At 46.7% G+C, this 20,647-nt stretch overlaps 1 protein-coding gene across 1 annotated transcript; it reads left to right on the forward strand.

Moving 5' to 3' along the window:
- Nucleotides 1–5,018: 5,018 nt before the first annotated feature.
- LOC136542306 (serine/threonine-protein kinase STY17-like) lies at nt 5,019–20,431 on the forward strand. The gene is made up of 15 exons (XM_066534679.1): nt 5,019–5,381; nt 6,509–6,623; nt 7,687–7,787; nt 8,038–8,092; nt 8,927–9,037; nt 16,298–16,345; nt 16,746–16,921; nt 16,993–17,100; nt 17,544–17,617; nt 17,742–17,914; nt 18,569–18,664; nt 19,457–19,537; nt 19,631–19,684; nt 19,940–20,071; nt 20,162–20,431. The coding sequence occupies exons 1-15, from the start codon at nt 5,182–5,184 to the stop codon at nt 20,231–20,233; spliced, it is 1,596 nt and encodes a 531-aa protein (XP_066390776.1). The 5' UTR covers nt 5,019–5,181; the 3' UTR covers nt 20,234–20,431.
- The last annotated feature ends 216 nt before the right edge of the window (nt 20,432–20,647 follow it).

A 20,647-nucleotide genomic window follows, 5' to 3' on the forward strand; every position in this document is an offset into this window, starting at 1 on the left:
CATGGAAGAAGAGGACGATAGAAAAATGCATATAAACCCATTTCTCCTGTCCACGCCAAATTAATTAACGGAGGTTGTATCTCAGTTATTAGAAATGCACGAAGAGTTGAAAATAGCTCAGCCTCAATAAAAAAAAACTATCCATTTTTTATTAATTTGTAAAGTATTTTTTTTGGCGTTTTTCTAACATAACAAGACATTCTTCGTTACACTTTGATCATTCATCTTTTTATTTTATAAATAGAGGCATAGTGGGGAAACTAATGTTAAAGAACGTTCTGTCATGTGTGGATAAGATCACCACGAGGCCGAAGGACATACGCGGAGCATTATTTTAGCTTAGCCTGGTGGCGGCGATGTCCAGGTTGCTGTCCAGATCCACGCGCTGAACCTGTCTGGAAAGATATCCTGTATTAGAAATTGGGATAGGATATTGCCGCACTGCTTGGAAAGCCCCCACCTGCGGCTTCGGTCCAACGAAAAGACAAAGTAAGTAATAGATCTCGTCCACGTAGTATATCTACACATTTTGCTTTTTGATGATGAGAGTCAAAAACAAACGAGGGGAACAATAGCACTGCGGTGCTTTCTGAAATGAAGTTTATATCTTGTTGTTATTTGTTAATTACTACTCTCGTTTCAATTTTTAAGTCGTTTTAGCTTTTCTAGATACACTATTTATATATCTAGATATATCGTATGTCTAGGTGGCTATTTACCTACTAAAAATCAAAATAATCTATAATTTAGAACAGAAGGCGATACATTTTCATCTTCTCCTCTTGTGTATGGTGCTCTACAATTTCCGAAATACTAGTAAGAATGCTTTTCCTTATCTATAGGATTAAAGTTTCATCCAAAATACTAAATAACAAATACTAGCACCATAAATGATATTATTTGGTTATTTTCAGAAATAAACAGTTTTCCTGGAAACTTTGAAAGTAACTGTTCTTTAAAGCCGAGGAAATGAAAGTTAGAGCCGGAGCACGTGCTGGCACTTTTGCAGCTCCAACCTTTTGAAAGTCACTAATTCGTATGCCTATAAACTCGTTCTTTTCCTTTTTTTCCTTGATATATATTGTACTAGTAATTCTGCTAGTTGTGTCGTAGTTGTATATACTTTACTTGTGCCTTTAAACTCGTTCTTTCCCTTTAAACTTTAAGGTCTTTTTTTTTGGAATGTGGGTTTTTCCTTTCCTTCATTTATCTATGAAAACAAATTGATTTTTGTGATTGTTTTATGTTTAAAGGGGTCTAGTGCTCTTTTACCGTACCATGTCTTACAGCTATGTTTTTTTTTTAATTTATAAGAGGAGTAGAGGGCATACGCTACCTGCTGCTACGTACATACCGCACGAACATGTAATGTTGAAGTTGAATTTGAAGTTACAAAAACTTGTAGCAACCTGTACAGGCTTCTAGCCTTCTACGAAGGCATATGCTCATAGATTCCACGCAACGACTCCCCTGATAGTACGTCTCGATCAGACTTGGAAGTTGATGCCGCCACAGGCGCGGCACGCCTGAGAACAATTCTAAGAGACTATTTTTTTCTTCTAATATATAGGAATAGAGATTTTAGTAAAAAAAACCATTCAATAACCTCTTTATTAATTGGATTTTCAAATATAGACCGAATTTCTCGCTAACTAAAGATGAAGAGCGAGGATGACTCTCTATAGTGCGAATAAGATATATAGAAAGCGATTTTTTACTTTTTCCAAATAATAATTTAGAGAGTAAATTCTTTAGAAAGACTCTTAGAGAAGCTCTAAAAGATGACCGGAGGGTGTAGTGATGATATACTACATTTGATGGTTAGAAAGAGATCAAACGCAAACATGTTGGTCTTGCTGCAAATATCCTTGACTGCAAAACGTTGAACAAGTATATACAGTTAAAGCCCTAGAACAAAAGGCTTGGCACAACTAGCATGGCACGTAACGGTGATTTTTCTAAAAGAGTCGAGTATAGGTGGGCGTATGTAAAAAAACATCTTATATATGTCATAAAAATCTTATATTAAAATCCGAGTGTCATGTGGGATGAAAGTGTAATAGGAATTTCATCGGTATTAAATAGGTTAACACATTAGAAAAAATAGTGATTCAATATAGCTTTAATGAAAAGGGAGGGACACAGTTTCGTAGGGATGAAAGTTGCCAACGTTGTTTCCAATGGCAAAGCTAGAGCAAATCTGAGCAGATGCAGCTGCCTTGTACATGCGTAGACTTAAGTCATAACTACGGTGAAAATCTAACCCTATTCACTAGTATTAATTTTTTTTGTTCCACAACAATGCACGTAGCTTCGCCACTGGTTGTTTCTACGGCCTTGAAAAATGGGATGAAACCCAGGCTGATTGTTTCGTTTCTTCCGATCTTGTGGTGTTAGCTACGAGAAAAGCATTGGTGCAGTTTTCATTTACAATGTTTATTATTTGTCGATGTGAAATTTCAAACATAAGAGATGGACATGTATGGTAAATCATGTTTATTTGCCCATGTGACCATGTTCTAATACACTAATACTTATCGCAATATCAAATGGCTACACAGTTCACATGTCGATCATAGCTCAATGCAAGAATTAAGGGCACGTTTGGTAGGGTTTTAGATTCTCGTATAAACATTTTGGATCTAGAATTCATTCAGAAATGTTTCTTTGATGAACTAGAATCGCTTCATAGAACCGTTTGGCTAGCTCGTTGGACTCTTTAAAATTGAATTAGAATTAGGAGAAATCAAGTTTTTGGTGTTTCTCTTTCTATGGCGTTCGACAACAATTCTATTGACGACCTAAAACATTTCTCACTACTAGCTAACCTTTGACATGATAAAATGAAACTGTGCATTAAGAGAGCCTATTTCATTACCAGTTTCCAAGACTTGATAGTCTTGAAAACTAGGGCATGAAACCTTCCACTGAGATCGGCCTTAGGGCATGTGCAATAAATATGGATGAAGTCCATATAGCTGGGCCCCATATAAGCGGGTATCAGTTGTTGTGTCCAAGCCCACAATGCTAAAGACTAGAGTAGTCTATAAGATGGCCCCACACCAAAATAGAAAAATCTAAGCTCACTCCTCTTCATATCACACTCGTCCGCATCAACAAGGCGACAGTGTGCTCGATGCCCCTTTTCCATAGCAGTCATAGTGGATCGGAGCCCCTCTCCCTGGATCTCAGCGGGAGGATCCCTTCTTTCCAGCGCCCTAAGCCACCTCCTTTGCTCTTTTGCTGGCCTTCTCCGGGCCTCCAGTTGTTCTTTTCTAGCCTTCTCGGGTAGCTAGGATAGCGCCTCCTCTTCCTGTCATTCTCCAGTGGCCACGGTAGCAGCCCTCTTCCTGGCATTTGATGGTGTTGTCTCTCTTTCCGATTGCGCATGTTCCACGTGCCTACTTCCTCGATCCTTGGCTGTTACTTAAGCTCTATATATGCGTAGCAAGAGAGATAGTTTTTCCATTTCTTATGGGTAGGCCATATGTATATGAGTATCTACAACTATAGACTACTATAGGACTTTTGTGTCTCACGTTGTGGCTGCCCTTAGCCCCTAGGGTTTGTTTGGTTTCGAGGATGGGCAGGGCAGGATAGGACGGCCCTAACTCTAGGACTATTTGGTTCGGAGGTCTCCGGGGGCAAGGGCATCCCTTGTGCGAATATTCTTGCAAGATTCGGGCTCGCTTCACCCCTAAAAAATGAGCAGACAGGACCGTCGCCGGTGGGACGATTGTCGCACGCGCACATGCGAAGAACAAGAAGAGCAGCGGATGCTTGCCATAGTTGAGGAAGAAGGAAGAATCAGGGACTCACCGGAGTTGCTGAAGTCGAGGAAGAAGCGGGCGAGCGAGCCTCGCCCCGCCGCCGTGCGGGTGAGCTCCGCCCCGCCCCGCCCCGCCCTACCGCTGGCGAGTGCGTGGGTGAGCTCCTGTATGCATCCTTAAGGAAGGAAAGAGGAAGGAAAAAAAGGACTAGCACGTCGACCGCATCTCTTACGCCACTTAGTGCTCTCAAACCAAACAAAAAAATAGGTTGATTCTATCCCTTCTCAACCAAACAAAAAATTAAGTCATCCCATCACAGGTATCAGAGACAGGCCATCTCACCCATTTTGGCTTCTAACCAAACGTTATCTCGAAATCTAAGACTGTTTCCAACAGGGAGATCCAAACCCAAAATATGTCCCTCACAGTGCTTTGCCTACCCAAAAACACCCTCGAACGGGTGACCCAAACAGATGACCCATTTTGCGTACCAGCCCAAACGATACGCAAAAAAACATCGCATCTCTCCTCGCTACGCAAATCTCCGATGGTGGCCCACCCGCGCATGCCTCCGCCTCTCACCCGCGCACGCCTCCACACCGCCGAGGTGGCCCGCTCGCCGCCGCGTCGGAGGAAGTGCCGGTGCCGGCCGTGGCGGCGGAGGCAGCGCTGCTAGAGTGGCACGCGACACAGCTTGTGAGGCTGGAAGAGCTGCGCGGAGTACTTCGCCGTCGGACTCGGATCCCCCGTCGTCGACCGCCAAGTACTTCGCCGTCGGACTCGGATCCCCCGTCGTCGACCACCAAGTACTTCTTCTCCGCCGCGGAGGGATGAGGACCGGGGAGGAGGCGCATGGGACCGCAGCTCGGCGGCGTCCTGGGCCGGGCGGTCGTCCTCCGCTTCGGGATATGGGTCGCCGCCGCAGCGGGCGAGGTAGGCAGCTCAACGGCGTCCTCGACCGTGTGGTCGTCCTCCGCTTCGGGATAGGGCTCTGCTTTTGCGTCACTACTAGAGAGGGCTGAGTTATGGGTGCGTGACTCTTTCCCGCGCACAACCCAAAATCTGGACTGGGTGTCGTGTTTAGGGCTCCCTTATTGGAGGCAGTTTAAGTAGCATATATTTGGGTAGTTTTCCATTTGTGTAATTGTGTTCGTCCCTGTTCCGTGCAACAAAAATTCGGAGAAAGAAAGGGCCTGAATTGCGAGAAGTGGAGCATCGAATCCTGGCCCAGGCGAGCAACTTCCCGTCTCCCCGTCTCATCTCATGTCATGACTCAGCACCACCTCCCCCATCCTCCTCTGTCCTCGTATAAAGCGCCGCAGCCCACGACGGAGACGCCGCCCATGGCAGCTGGAGCGCCAGCACACGCCGCTGCCCCGGCTCCCCGCCGCGAACCCTAGCCGACCGCCCCATGGCCGCCGAGTCCTGCGGCAGCCGCGGCGCCTCGCCCCCGCCCCCTCCCTCCGCTGGCGGCACGGCCGGGAGGCGCCGCAAGGCGGAGGCCTACGCCGAGGTGCTCCGCCGCATCCGCGCTGGCGCCGGCGGCTACGGTGCTGCTCGCCCCGGGTTGGAGGACGAGCTCTGGGCCCATTTCCAAGGCCTTCCCGCCAGGTCCAAAACTCTCTCCTCTCTCCCTCCTGCATGTAGGATGTGTTGTGTTCGCTAGTCTGCTTGCTAGCACCTCTGCGAAATTTCGACGCGTCGCACTTGATGCGTAGGATCCTCTACTGTTGGATCGCATGCTAAGTTGATCTATCTTGTCCTCGCTCGATTTTCTTCCTTTGTTGTGGCTGGGGTCCAGTCGATCGTACAGGACCCGATCCGCGCCGCAGCTGCTCGTCGCCGCTGTAGCTAAAGCTAAGCCTGCTGCCTTTTTGTCGTCGATAGGATTTGTGTTCGCGTTCGCCGTGGCGCTTGTCGGCCCACCACTGGCCATGGCATCTTTGTTGGTTATACGTAAATTCGCACGGATCAAGATGCAAACATAAAGCAGCTAACCGGTTTCTCTTTCTCGGTATTAATATATGCTAATCTTCTTGGTTAACATGCAAGCTTAACTAGTGCTAATGTTCCCATTACTAGATCTAGATTAGGACAACCCAACTAGACAGTACATGCAGTAGCAGTACAACTCCTTGTAGTACAACAACTTGCTGTTTCTTTTCTCTTTTCACTTTAATCTCGTGAATACTAGTTTAATTCCTCTTCGAGAAGGAACACACAATGCCAGTCTGGTTGGATCGACGGCGCAATGCTTAGAAGTAGTCTATTTTATATGTCTTTGACGTATTGCTAAAATTTACATTGTTCGTTGCATTAGTCGGCACACACTATCTACTCGTGGAGATTTCTCCTTCGCATGTGAATGAAAACTGTACACATTTTTGTATACCTTTTGTTAACCGGAGGCTGTGTCTGTAAACATCAAACAGTGGTTGCTTGGGTATTCCACTATTCCTCTTGATAATTACCATTTCAAATTTGTGATATGTTATTTCTTGTTTTCTTCTTTACTTGTCACGATGCCATTTGCTTCTTTAGCATGTCTTGGCCTGTTTATCACAGCGCTGCAAGAACATGAAAAATCAAGGCCATTTGCAAGAGAACTGTAGCATTATTGTATACTTGTATATGCACATCTTGTTGTAGCTCCTTGTAGCAAGAACTAGCACTGATTTAAATAATTGCATGCCACTGAAATCTAATACTAGTCATGGTTGACTTCGTGGAATGAACAGATATGCTTTGGATGTCAACGTAGAGCGTGTTGAAGATGTCTTACTGCACAAGAAATTGCTCGAGCAAGCCCATGAACCTATGAATGGTCTGGTCTTTGATGTTCGTCCTTCACAGGTGATTAATTCATGCATCATATATCTACTTTATTTATTCATACTGACTAGGCATCAATTAGTGGCCATTATTCTCCCAATCTATTTCTACAAAATAACCATAAGCTCTTCCTTGAAACATTCTTGAAATAACTCCTATCTAGTTTAAGCTCTCAAATTCACACAATTGCTGACACCCTTCCCCAGACCCCGCACAGAGCGGGAGCTCTCTGCACTGGGTACGCACAATCACCTTCCCTTTCTCTTTTGCTGCACATACTGTTAGTTATTATGTTACAGTGCGCCATTGTCAAAACGAACTTCATAAAGGCTGCTTTCTACTTTATTCCATTGCATAGCATGGTTACATACTCAGTCTTTTGCAATGGTCTTTGGTGGCAGCTATGTCTTTTCATTTTATGTGTAATAACTGCTTTTGCAATAAAAGTGTGCCCAGTTTAAGCTTCTCTTGTCTTGTCTCTTGTGAAATGAATATGCATGAAGGGCTGGATACTAATCAGTTTTAGAATAAAAAAGTACAGTACGCGCTTATTCAAAGATGAGGTGATAGATGATATCTCATATATTTCTTTTTATTTATCTTGTTTTGGCATTTGTTTATCTGATTCTAATGTTCTCAAAGTAGATCACACATTCATAGTTTGCTATTTTTTTTGTGTGTTTTTATCAAGAAACTGAGGGAGATAACATGCACAATTGCAGACTCTTTTCTTAGTTCTTACTCAACTTAGTTGATGTGTCTGTGGAGATGTGAAGTACATGTTTCCGTAGTACTGTAGTTTGAAATTGAAACGTTATAAGACTTGGTCAGGGATTTATTAGTTTTTACTGTATTTGATGGTAATAGCATTATCTTACGGTGGGGGAGAACTTTGAATTTGAGGTTGAGCCAGTGAATCTCTTAAGCTGGATAGTTGTAATCCTTGGAAACTCATCCTTTTCGTATAAATAGATAGATATTGATAATGTGAACTTTTTAGCATATATACTCTAGTATATTTCATTATGTTATTTAACTCAACTAAATGAACTGCACCTCTATGTTGACAATGATTTAGTTTTAGGTTGTTACTCTGGAGGAAAGCACTGGATTTGAGTCCGCAACTTCCTTTAAGCAAGAAGAACAAGATCCCCAGTGCTCAGTATTCACATCAAGAGATCAAAGGTGATCTGGTCTAGTCTTCTTTCATATTATACAGTCCACTTGCAAGTTGCAAGCTTGTTAGCTTGTGTCCTTGGAATAATTTTTTAATGCTTCTTATGGTATAGTTTAACACTTCTGCAGTTTTTATTTTTATTTTTTTACTCTGTGTTTCATTAGAGGTGTTGCATTTACGGGGCTTATGTAGGTATTAGTATGTTTTGTCAATGATAAATTAAGGGACAATATTTTCTGATGCATAATACTGTTACAGGCCTTTGCATGAAATTATATTTGCATGTGACGATAAGCCAAAGCTTCTTAGTCAGGTAAACCACCAACATCTTGTCTGGGAACTGAATAGCATTTTGATTTGATTGCATTCTCATGTGGTCACTTGATGTAAGTTATTGTATGGCCTCAAAAGTTGTGGAAACCTCAATCAGCAACGGAGCTGCTAACACGAGTGATGCTTTACTTAGGCCCCATCTGGCACATCTCCAGCTCCAAGTTTCACCTTTAGATCTGGAGTTTGTATACTAAGATTAAGAACCTTGAAACTCTTTTTTTTTTTTTAATAGAAAGAAAATGAATCCAACAATTCAGGTGTATCCACAGCTCCACAAATTTATAGAGCTAGAAATACCTAGTACCAAATCATCCACAGATTTCTTGGAGCTGGGCTCTGCCAAACAGGGCCTTAATGTGTTTGATTGTGAGATATCTCCTGCATATCTAAGCTACAGCCAGTCTGTGGCCTGTTTATACAATAGTTTTCCTGTGATTCCTCATCTGTTCTGCATACTTTTGCTTGACATATTCAGCCAATTTCATTTCTTTTTTCCCTTAAAATTCTGCTTTGATGTAGCATCTACATGTTTCAAATCTTGTTTTGTCTTATATCTACATGTTTCAAATCTTGTTTTGTCTTGTATCTGTTCCTTATTCTTTGGATGCTGTAGATCCTTTACTTGTAGTATAGTTTCAGTAGGGTGCTAAACTGCTAACCTACTCTTTTTTTAAAGAACTGTTTATAAACTAAGGCTATACACTTGATCAGGTGGTTCTGTTTTCTGTTCTTAAAGATTCCACTTTGTTTTACTCTTGGTTACTTTCTTGTTTTGAGACAGCTATAAAATGTATATATCTTTTGTTTTATTCAGTTAACCTCTCTTCTTGGGGAGCTTGGTCTTAATATCCAAGAAGCACATGCATATTCGACGAGTGACGGCTATTCCTTGGACATCTTTGTTGTTGATGGCTGGAAGTATGAGGTAATTCAGCATTTCTGGTGGATAAAAATTGATCAATCATTGTTTGACAGAGCCACATAAACCTACTGCAAATCCTTTAAGACGAGGTCATGTGAACTGAAGCTGCAATGCTACCAATGTACTGATTTTGCGTAGATATAAACAAATTTTGGGGTCTGAATCTGTTCTTTGTGTGATGATGCAAACTTTTGGTACTGTACTCCAGATACAATTGGGCTCAGAATCAGATAGCATATTATGTTAGTCGCTGAATTCTCACTCTTGGAAGTAGCAGAATTCTTACTCTCATCGAGAGAGGATGACATTAGGAGTTGGGACAATTTTCTGGTTTACTTCTCAATGCCATGCCAACCCAAGGGGTTGGGGATACATATTTATAGGCTGCTAGCCAGCCAAGCATATGTCAAGATGCTAGTCTAAGATGCTGTCCTAGATGCTAAGATGCTGTCCTCTAGATGCTAGTCTAAGATGCTGTCCTAGATGCTGTCCTCTAGTCTAAGATGCTGTTCTATGCTGTCCTAAAAACACAAAGACCACAACAGCCCCACAAAGACCATAGCAGCCAGACTTATCCATCATTCTCTCCCTAAGTCTTGTGCGTCGTCTTGTGGGAAAGTTGAACCATCCCGGTTCTGGAGCAGAGCTCAAGGAACTTGATCCTCCCAAGGGGCTTGGTGAGCAGGTCCGCAAGCTGGTCCTTGGTGTTGATGTAGCTCGCCTTGATGCTCCCTTCCTCAAGACAGCCTCGGATGAAGTGGTACCTCACCCAGATGTGTTTGTTGCGTTCATGGAAGACGGGGTTCTTTGCCAGGGCCAGAGCGGACTTGCTGTCCACCCTGAGCTCCACCGCTCTAGTGTCTCTGCCGAGGAGATCACCAAGCAGTCGAGTGAGCCAGAGCGCCTGAGTCGAAGCGGTGGAGGCCGCTATGTACTCGGCCTCGCAGCTGGACAGGGCCACCACTTGCTGCTTGACCGACTGCCAGCTAACGAGGCACTTGCCGAGGAAGAAGAGGATCCTGCTCGTGCTCTTGCTGGTGTCAATGTCGTCGGCGTGGTCGCTGTCGCTGTACCCGACGAAGTGTGCCGCCCCAGGGCACCTAGGGTAGTAGAGGCCGTGGTCGAGAGTCCCCGCAACGTAGCGGATGATCCTCTTCACAACCTGCTGGTGCTCCGTTGTCGGTTGCTGCATGAACCGACTAACGTAGCCGACGGAGAATGCCAGGTCCGGCCGTGTGTGGGCGAGGTAGCGAAGGCTCTCCACAAGACGCCGGTACTGCGTAGCGTCCACCTCCTCCGCCGTGCTGTCGCGGCTCAGCTTCAGCCTCTCCATCGGAGTGAGAGCTGGGTTGCAGTCGGTGAGCCCAGCTAGCTCAACGACGCGCTTGGCGTAGGCGGTCTGTCGAAGCGTGATCCCGGAGTCATCCTGGTGCACCTCGATTCCCAGGTAGAAGGAGAGAGGCCCCAGGTCACTCATCTGGAAGGTGGCCTTCATCTCTTCCTTGAATGCCGCCACCTCCGCATCCTTGGTGCCGGTGATCACCAAGTCGTCGACCTAGACACCCACCAGCAGAGCATTACCTCCACTGCCCCGTCGGTAGATGGCCGCCTCGTGCGGGCTTTGCTCGAAGCCCATCCCCTTTAGCGTGGAATCCAGCTTGGCATTCCACGCCCTCGGTGCCTGCCGCAAGCCATAGAGGGCCTTGCGCAGGCGGAGCACCTTGCCCTCCTTGCCGGGGATCGCAAATCCCGGCGGCTGGTGCACGTAGACCTCCTCCTTCAAGTCGCCGTTAAGGAACACCGACTTGACGTCCATGTGAACACGCCAGCCCTCCTGGACAGCTAGCGCAAGGAGGAGTCGCACGGACTCTATCCGTGCCACAGGAGCAAAGGCGTCGTCGAAGTCGACCCCCTCCTGCTGCACGAAACCTCGTGCCACCAAGCGAGCCTTGTGCTTGACGATGGCACCGGCTTCATCCCTCTTCCGCTTGTACACCCACTTAAGGGTGATCGCGCGATGACCACGAGGAAGGTCAGCAAGCTCCCAGGTGCGGTTCTTCTCAACCGCATCCATCTCCAACTGCATCGCGGCGCGCCATGCCGCGTGTCTCTCGGCCTCTGCAAACGACCGAGGCTCGCCGTCGTCACACGCAAGGTGCAACTGCGCCTCCAGGTCGTGAGGCACCGGTCCCGGCACCGGCTGGTCGCCGAGAAGGTTCTCCATCGTATGGTACCGCAACGGCTCACCGTCGTGGTACGCGTCGACGCGCTCCTCGTCGTGAGAGAGCGGAGAAGCGAGCTCAACCGGGCCGTGCTCGACACGAGCTGGTGGTGGAGTAGACGTGCCCGGAGTGGTGCCTGTCGGTGCTGGAGTGCGTGGCGTTGCCGGCTGTGGTGGAGCCGGCGAAGAACTCATCGCAGCTGAGGTCCTGGCTAGAGAGCGTGGTGCTGTCGGAGTAGCAGGCGCCGGGGTCGGTGGAGGCTCGGGGACTGGGGTAGACGCGCTCGCCAAAGAAGAGCCGCCTACTCCCCCAGTTCCCTCGAAGTGGACGTACTCGACAGAGAAGTCGTCGTACGTCGGAGCCGAGCCGTCGTCCACCGCCTTGTCCCACGCCCATCCTCGCCCTTCGTCGAACACAACGTCGTGCGCCGTGCGCACACGCTGTGTCTTCGGGTCGAGGATGCGGTAGGCCTTCGAGCCCTCCGCGTAGCCGATGAACACTCCCGGAGTGCTCCTGTCGTCGAGCTTGCTGATGTGGCCAAGCTCCTTGGCGAACGCGAGGCAACCGAAGACCCGCAAGTGGGAGACCGCCGGCTTGCGCCCATGCCAAGCCTCGTACGGCGTCCTGCCGTTGAGCGCCTTGGTAGGCGAGCGGTTGAGGATGTAGACGGCCGTCACCACCGCCTCTCCTCAGAAGACAGCCGGCATCCCCCTCTGCTTGAGGAGGGCCCGAGCCATCCCCATAACCGTCTGGTTGCGCCGCTCGACGACGCCGTTCTGCTGCGGGCTGTACGGCGCGGAGTAGTGGCGCTGAATGCCCTCGTCAGCGCAGTACAACGCGAATTCAGCCGCCGTGAATTCGCTGCCGTTGTCGGTGTGCAGCACGCGCAGCTTGTGGCCACACTCCGCCTCCGCAGCAGCCTGCGCGTGCCGAGGACCATCACCCACATGTAGCGGGAGAGGTCGTCGACGAGCAGCAGGAAGTAGCGTCGTCCTCCCGGTGTGGCCGGTGTCACCGGGCCACATAAGTCTCCGTGCACAAGCTTGAGCCTCTCCTTGGCTCGAAAGCTAGCCCGCTGTGCAAAGGGGAGTCGCCTCTGCTTCGTCAACACGCAGACGTCGCAGAGCTGCTCCACATGGTCAAGGCACGGCAGGCCTCGCACCATCTCCGTGGCACTGAGCCGCTTTAGGGCCTCAAAGTGAAGGTGCCCGAAACGCTCGTGCCACTGCCACGCCTCGTCGTCCCGATGAGCAGCGAGACAGAGGGGTTGTGCCACCTGCACGTTAAGGACGTAGAGTCGATTTGCGCTTCTGGATACCTTGGCAAGAAGGCAACGACGACGATCCCAAATCCTCATGACTCCGTCCTCAACAACCACGCGCGAACTGTTCTCATCCAGCTGTCCCAAGCTGATGATGGAGTTCCTCAACGCGGGGATGTAGTAGACTCCGGTGAGCAGCCTGTGCTCACCAGACACGGTGGTGAAGATGACGGAGCCGACACCCTTGATCTCCACGCCGGAGGCATCCCCAAACTTGACGGAGCCTCGGACGCTAGAGTCAAGCTCGGTGAAGAACTCCCGTCGACCGGTCATGTGATGGGTGGCGCCGGTGTCGAGGCACCACCCGTCAGTCTTGTCGTTGCCGGAGCTGTCGCCGAGGAGGGCGTGTGTTTTTGGCTCGTCGAGGTGGAGGAGAGCCGCTGCGGCCGGTGCCGCTGGAGGTAGCTCAATGCTTGCATGTGCCATGAACAGAGCTGGCTCCTCCTCCGCCTGTGCGACGTGGGCCTGGCCGCGTCGTGGCTGTCGGCAGTCCTTGGCCCAATGGCCGAGCTGGCCGTAGTTGCGGCATGCGTCGTCTCGTGCCGGTTTGTGCCTGCCGGCGGCGCCGCCCTCGGCACGTCCTCGCGCCCCGGCCTGGGCGTCTCTGCGCGCCTTGCGTGGCTTGCCACGCTTGCGGCCGCCTGTCGTGGAAGAAGGCTCCCCCTTCTTCCGATCACCTTGGCTGGCAAGCCACTGCTCCTGAGTGAGAAGGAGCTTCCCGCCAGTGGTGATGGGCCCCGAGAGAGACTGTGGCTCATCGCTGTCGACGACCTTGAGGCGACCTATCGCCTCCTCGATCGACATCGTGGAGAGATCCAGCAGGGACTCGATCGAGCGAGCCATCTGCTTGTACTTCTCGGGGACACAGCGAAAGAGTTTTTCGACAGCTCTCTCCTCGCCGTAGGTGTCATCGCCAAACTGCACCATCTTCTGCAACAGAGTGTTGAGACGGAGAGCAAAGTCATTGACGTCCTCACCTGGCTTGAAGGCCAGGTTCTCCCACTCCTTGCGAAGTGCCTGCAGTGTGGACTTGTGGGCGTGGTCGCTGCCGATGCGTGCCGCAGCGATGGCGTCCCAAGCCTCCTTGGTAGTTCGCTTATTGGTAAGCGAGAACTGCATCTCGGGCGGGACTGCAGCGATGAGGGCATCCAGCGCCCGTCGATCTAGGTCGTAGTCGACGTCGCCGTATCGGACTGCCTCCCACATGTGCCGCACCTGGAGCTTTACCCTCATCACCGCAACCCACTCGACGTAGTTGGTCTTGGTGAGGGTAGGCCACCCACTGCCGGGACCGACGTCCCTGACAACAGCCTGGAGCCCGTGGTAACCACGTTACCAATCCGGGGAGAGAGAGCCACGCTGCCTGTGAAGGCCGCGCTCTCCATCGACCCGTCGGTACCGATCCGGGGAGAGAGAGCCACGCTGCCTGTGAAGGCCGCGCTCTCCATCGACCCGTCCGCCACCGTTGCCGTGTGCGCCTCCTCCAGGAGCGCCGCCAGCGCGTCCGCACCTGTCTGGGCTGCCGCCGCGCTCGTAGGCGTGCGCGGCTGCCCCAGGAGCGCCACCACCGTGTGCGCCTCCTCCAGGAGCGTCGCCAGCGCGTCCGCGCCTGTCTGGGCTGCCGCCACGCTCGTGGGCGTGCACGGCTGCCCACTGCGCCGCCCTCGCTCGCGCTGCCTCCCTCTCTAGCAGCTCGAGGTCCGCGTCGGCAGTGTCATCAGCGGAAATGGAGCTGCCGATGCTGCCGCGCAGAGCCTCGACCTCCGCCGCCGCTGCATTCGCCGCCGCCGCTGCTTCCGCCTCCGCTTTGGCTGCTGCTAGCTCCGCCGCTGCCAGCCTCGATGCCTTTGCCGCCGCCGCAGCGGTCTCTGCCGCCGCTCGCTCGCGTTCCTCTGCCGCGGCAAGTTCGGCCTCCTGCCGACGCCGCGTGCTCGAGGCGACCGAGCGCTGAGACTGCCCTGCGGACATGACGCGCTACCGGGGGGCTGCTGCGTGGGGAGAGGGCTGCTTCAGACGAGCTGCTGCGCGGGGGAGGAGTGAGCAGGAGCGGCCGGAGCTGCTGTTCGCAGCTGGGGCTGTTGTGTGGCTGGGAGAGGAGATGAGCAGGAGATGCTCAGGCTACAGGATAATACGGGTCTGATACCACTTGTTAAGTCGCTGAATTCTCACTCTTGGAAGTAGCAGAATTTTTACTCTCATCGAGAGAGGATGACACTAGGAGTTGGGACAATTTTCTGGTTTACTTCTCAATGCCATGCCAACCCAAGGGGTTGGGGATACATATTTATAGGCTGCTAGCCAGCCAAGCATATGCCAAGATGCTAATCTAAGATGTTGTCTTAGATGCTAAGATGCTAGTCTAAGATGCTGTCCTAAAAACACAAAGACCACAACAGCCCCACAAAGACCATAGCAGCCAGACTTATCCATCATATTATATGTTATTCCTATTATTTCACCAGTCTTGATTTTTGCATATTCTAAAACTATTCTACTATAATTTGACATGTGTCTACACATGATTGAACAGTGACACTAAAAAATATAAAAATTCAAGTGATGATGATTCCAGCTCATTAAAGTATCTTTTCTCGGCTTATTCTAACACCTTTTTAAGTCTTACATGATGTGCCACAACCAGTACCTGTCATAGTTTGTGTGACAGACTGACAGCATGCCTATAGGCACAATGAAAGCGATAAAAATGCTTGCCTATTCAGTTAACTTAATGCTTCAGGGCCTTTAGTTTATTTTGAAAAATTAGCATTTCCTTTTTAGCTGTCATAATTTTTTTTGAATGATAGCTGTCATAATTTTTCATGGTTATCACTGGCTACTAGGTACCTTGGATTAGGGTGGGTTTTACTAAGGGGATCTTGTCTCTTGTAATTGTAACGAGCGGTATCTTCATTGGCTTTCCTTTTCCTTTTTAACCAAAGGCATGTATCCTTTTAGTTAGCAAAGAGATGAAGAGCAAAAGAAAAAACAGCAACACAGGAGTGCTGGCAGATTCAACAGAGGCGGTGAATGGGAAAAGGCAGATTTTGTAGCTGAAGCATACATCTTGTTCTTGTGTTGGGGGCAGTTAGAGTTATGACCTTTTGCATGTGCAGTTGTGCATGAGCTCAGGATGTGCAAAGGAACATATTTTTGGTTGCTGTTAGTAATTAGTTATTTTGTTATCCTCCGCACAATATAGATGAAAGCTGGACAGTGGTAGGTAGATCCTGGTTTATTGCCTAAACAGAATCATCTTTCCACTTGACTCACCCTTCTGCCAAACACTCCTCTTGACAGTCCTCCATTCCGTTTCATTGAAACAATTCAATGTTGTTTCTTGATGAACTAATCTCAGAATTCTTTGCAGAAATTGAATGTTTTACAAATTTTAGGGTGGTGATCATTTCGAAAATATTGATTTGAAGATGCATGATTTTAGTAGTTGCTTCCAGATCCATATAGCTACCAGAAATCACTGGATCGCACACAACAGTGGGCACCAATATGGATGGTAGATGCTGGAAGAGTATGTTGGTCATCTTAAGCCACATAGTTAGCCTAATTAGCCTAATACTGACCTCGAGCTTTGTCACTGTAAGAAGGTTTCAGAGTTGTAGCAAACTTTGTAACTGCAGTGCCGGCTTGAATTTGAAAATGTATATATGTTTGTCCTTTTAATGTTTGTTTGCTTCTGTTTCATCCTCTTCCAACAATGTCCAGGCTGACATTCTCCGAAGCGCATTGAGGGAAGGCGTTGATAAAATAAAGGTAAGATGTGACAGACTAATGCTTTAACTGGAATATAATCAAGCTCTTCAGATTTATATTTATATCATATGATAAGTCTCGTGTTAGTTGCTTTTGTACAACAGAATTAGTGTATTGTAGGTATAACTTCATGTTTACAATTTGTTACCTTTCTCTTACTATTTTAATACTTATATTGTCCTTAAAAGTAGTGGTTGCACTTTTTAGTGTTGCTAAACAGTAAGAATTGTTTCTGTCAAAATTAACAAGTGGTAAATTTAGTGCCATTAACCTTGAAGAGCAGCTTGAATAAGACAGCATCAGCACCACTGTACCTGATGCTGCTCATGTCGTTTATCACCCAAAGACTTTCTGTGCATTATGGTCACCTTCTTAGTCCTTTTTTTAAATGCTAATGCAGTACAGAGCATGGCCGTTGGTACCGTCAATGTCTGCTAGGATGGATCACCAACCATTGGAGGTTTCTCCTTCATCTGACTTTGTCCAGATACCAGCTGATGCAGCTGATGTTTGGGAAGTCGATCCCAGGCTTCTCAAATTTGAACAAAAATTAGCGTCTGGATCATTTGGTGATCTGTATGTTCAAGAAGCAAATTGAAGTAGTAACTCTTATTTATATGTAACTGACTTATTTGATGTGCCATCAGATACCATGGGACGTACTGTAGTCAAGATGTAGCTATCAAAGTACTCAAGCCTGAGCGGGTTAGCATTGATATGCTGCGTGAGTTTGCACAGGAAGTATATATAATGAAGTGAGTGATGAACTTTACTTATGCTTGGACTGAGAAAATGGTGTAATATTCACTTCACAATACAGCATTTTAGAATGATGTTCCATCATTTATTTATGACTGCCCAGGCAAATTGAATTTGATGTAATGACTTTGCGTATGGGAAGTAACATGATGCTAATTTAAGATTTTTTTGTTTCATAGTTCTGCAATTTGAGTTTACTGACCATGGGTTTAAGGAATGATTTATTGTTTGACATCATGTTCGATTACAACTTAATAACAGTGTATCAAAACCTTGAATAGCATTAGCCTGTTATTTTTAGTCTTGATGATCAGACACTTACTGAACTTGAGATAATCATTATGCTCCAGCTCTCTTTTCAAAATTGATTTTGCATGCTGTCACTCTTATTGATATATTCAGTCACCTTCTCCAACCATGTTTAATCCTAATTTCACAGAAAGGTTCGTCACAAAAATGTTGTGCAATTTATCGGTGCATGCACGAGACCTCCTGTTTTGTGTATCGTTACAGGTATACAGTCCTGACACATAGTAATACCTCCTATCTCCACAGTGCCGCGTAGATTCTCTTGCATTTCTACTTTGGAGCATCACTCGTATTAGCTGTTTATTCCTTTTCTTTTTGTTATTGCCAGAATTCATGCATGGAGGCAGTATTTTTGACTTCCTTTACAATAGACGAGGAAATTTTCAGCTCCCGGATGTGATTAGAATTGCATCTGATGTGTCCAAGGGAATGAATTACTTGCATCAGATTAATATTGTTCATAGGGACTTGAAGACTGCAAATCTTCTTATGGATGATCAGGTACTTAACTGCACATCGTAGTATTAACCTTTGTTACAGCATCTTTCTCGGGAAAATAGAAGTTTACTACCATACCCACTTCTCAGGATAGTGGAATCTTAGCTTTAGATGCAAAGGTTATTTTGGTCCTGAACTCCTGATATCCTGACATCTTGAAGATAATTCTGCACTAGCTTAGACCGCTGTGAAATTGAATAAAAATACGGTCAACCTCCATGGCCAATTGCATATGGTACCACAAATCAACAGCTTCACCGGAGCTCATGCCTATAAGAAATTGTTCTGAAGCCACCTGCTCCACGCCTCCACCCTTCCCAGACCCCGCACAGAGCGGGAGCTCTCTGCACTGGGTACGCCCCCCACCTGCTCCACCCTCCAGCAGTCCTATTTTTGTGCACACCTGTCTGTCTAATTATACTGCAAGTCTGCAATTGCTTCAACATAGGCGTGCATGCATCGTCAGTCACTCAGTCTTTTCTCGAACCAATCAATGGACCCGTTGTATCTGTGAACTATGACATTTGTTTTTGAGAATGAATCATGATCATGTTGAACTTGTTATGTTTGCTTGCCCTTGGGCACTATATATGTTTCAAATAAATAAGCATGTGTTTGCTCAGATTATTGTGCCATTTGAATGATATAATCTTGCAGGTTGTCAAGGTTGCAGACTTTGGGGTTGCAAGGGTTAAAGACCAGTCAGGAGTTATGACCGCAGAAACAGGAACCTACAGATGGATGGCCCCTGAGGTTGATTTTGCCAAATTGCCTGATATTAAACATTGAGAAACTCTTAGCATTAAAAGCAGCGTATGTGAAATTCGTTTCAGTGTTTAAATGTGGTTTCATATCAAGCGGATTACATACTAGTCGTGCAGACTGTAGACAGAATGCCCAAAATGCGAGAATTTATCCCCCTAGACCACCTTGATAGTTTGCTTGAAGCAGCAAATTTGTTGGGGCCTCATAGTGTTATACCTAAAAGTTTGCTTAGTTCCCAATGTCACTTTTCAAGAAATCAAGATTAAAATTTTCTTTGAGCAGCTTGCGATGCCTCAGCTATTGTGACATGACTATTTTTCTTTATTCTGCGCGTTCTACGTCAATGCTACTTCACCAAGCCAACAATTCTAGCATGCCTGAATATGATTTGTTTACTTGGTCTGCCGTGGGTATTACTGTTCCTGTATTTAAGCTAAAGTACCATAAAGAAAATTCTTATTATTACCAGAAAGTACTTTGAAAAAAAATCCAAGATCCTTTTGTGGGATCAAACTGCTTATCTTAGCTTTAGAGTAAACTAGTGGCCTGTCAAACTGAAGGCAGTCCAGCAAATGTTTATCATTTATTTTTAGTTTACCTTCAGTAATACATAACAGATAATTTATTGGTATGTTGGGGGTTAATGAGCTCCTTAGGTGGTATCTTCACAGTGCACTTCAGATTTGTGTCACATAAGAGTCAAAACTAGCTTTTGTTTATGCAGCACCTTGTTTTACTAAATATATATATATATATATATATATATATATATATGTGCAGGTCATTGAGCACTTGCCGTATGATCATAGAGCGGATGTTTTCAGTTTTGGGATAGTTCTTTGGGAGCTGCTGACTGCAAAGGTTATTTTGTCTTACCATCATTCTGTTTCACCGGCTTAATGGTAGAGCAGAAATGTGGTTTTGCTAATTGTTGAGTTGGCCTTTTCTTTTCAGCTTCCATACGAAGACATGACACCTCTTCAGGCAGCAGTTGCCGTTGTTCAAAAGGTATCATAGTTTAACACATCAGTTACTGTGGTTTGTCACAAAATAAGAACAGTAGCACATCTTGCTGTTATCATACTACATCAATTTGCTGAAAGGAAAAGGTTCCAAATAAAAAGGCGAACGCTGAATTGTAGATCCATTTGAAGTCCTGGAATCTTTTCTGGTGCTTGGTGGAAGTGAATTGCTCCTTGTGAAACTGCTGCCGAGTTCCTGTTTTGAATCCTAATCTGCCAGACCCGATAACTCTGCATGCAGGATCTGAGGCCTACTGTTGCTGCTGATACTCATCCTATGCTCGCTGAACTCCTTCAGAGATGCTGGCAGAAAGATCCTGCTCTAAGACCAACCTTTGCAGAGATTGTGGATATACTGAACTCTATAAAGGAGGTGTGTGTTCACACAAAGAACTACGTGGGTTTCCCCCATTTTTTTTATTTTACTTTGTTCTATGATTTTTTTCACACGCTTCATTGCCAGGTGGTTCAGAGTTCTGTGCATCACAAGAGGCATCCAGGTCGATCTCACTCCGGGAGGAGACGAGGCTGTTGATGCGCCAGTTTTGTGTAGTGTTGCACGCCCTTTGCATTTTCTATTCGTAGTCGAGTGATGGCTTCAGAATACGGCCAGAATAGTTTACTATGTTCATTCCGAGAGGTTTTCTTACAACTTTTTTTTTTTAAATTTTGGCTAACGCTTAAAGGCCTTTCCACTTTTAAAAGCTTAGAGGGGCATATCCACGTTTACATTTGGGCTGCATCTGTATTTTGTACTCTCTTCTTTTTTTTATTAAGTTGCACAGGCAAATAAGATTCAAATGGAAAACTTTAACCAATATAGAATAAGTATCTGTGAATTAAGCCATGTAAATTTAGTATCACTAGAATCACATTTGACAACACTTTTGTATATTGTTAATTTTATGTTCATGAGTATTATAATATACACCGTCTAAATATCTGTTGT

This window comes from Miscanthus floridulus, chromosome 3 (assembly GCF_019320115.1).
Source record: "Miscanthus floridulus cultivar M001 chromosome 3, ASM1932011v1, whole genome shotgun sequence".
In the NCBI taxonomy this organism is placed as follows: Eukaryota; Viridiplantae; Streptophyta; class Magnoliopsida; order Poales; family Poaceae; genus Miscanthus; species Miscanthus floridulus.

Excerpts from the sequence above, each read along its gene's own strand:
- LOC136542306 (XM_066534679.1), top strand. The coding sequence starts at position 5,182 with ATGGCCGCCGAGTCCTGCGGCAGCCGCGGCGCCTCGCCCCCGCCCCCT. Across the intron at positions 16,346-16,745 it reads AAGGCGTTGATAAAATAAAG|TACAGAGCATGGCCGTTGGT; the intron begins GTAAGATGTGAC and ends ATGCTAATGCAG. Across the intron at positions 19,685-19,939 it reads CAGTTGCCGTTGTTCAAAAG|GATCTGAGGCCTACTGTTGC; the intron begins GTATCATAGTTT and ends CTCTGCATGCAG.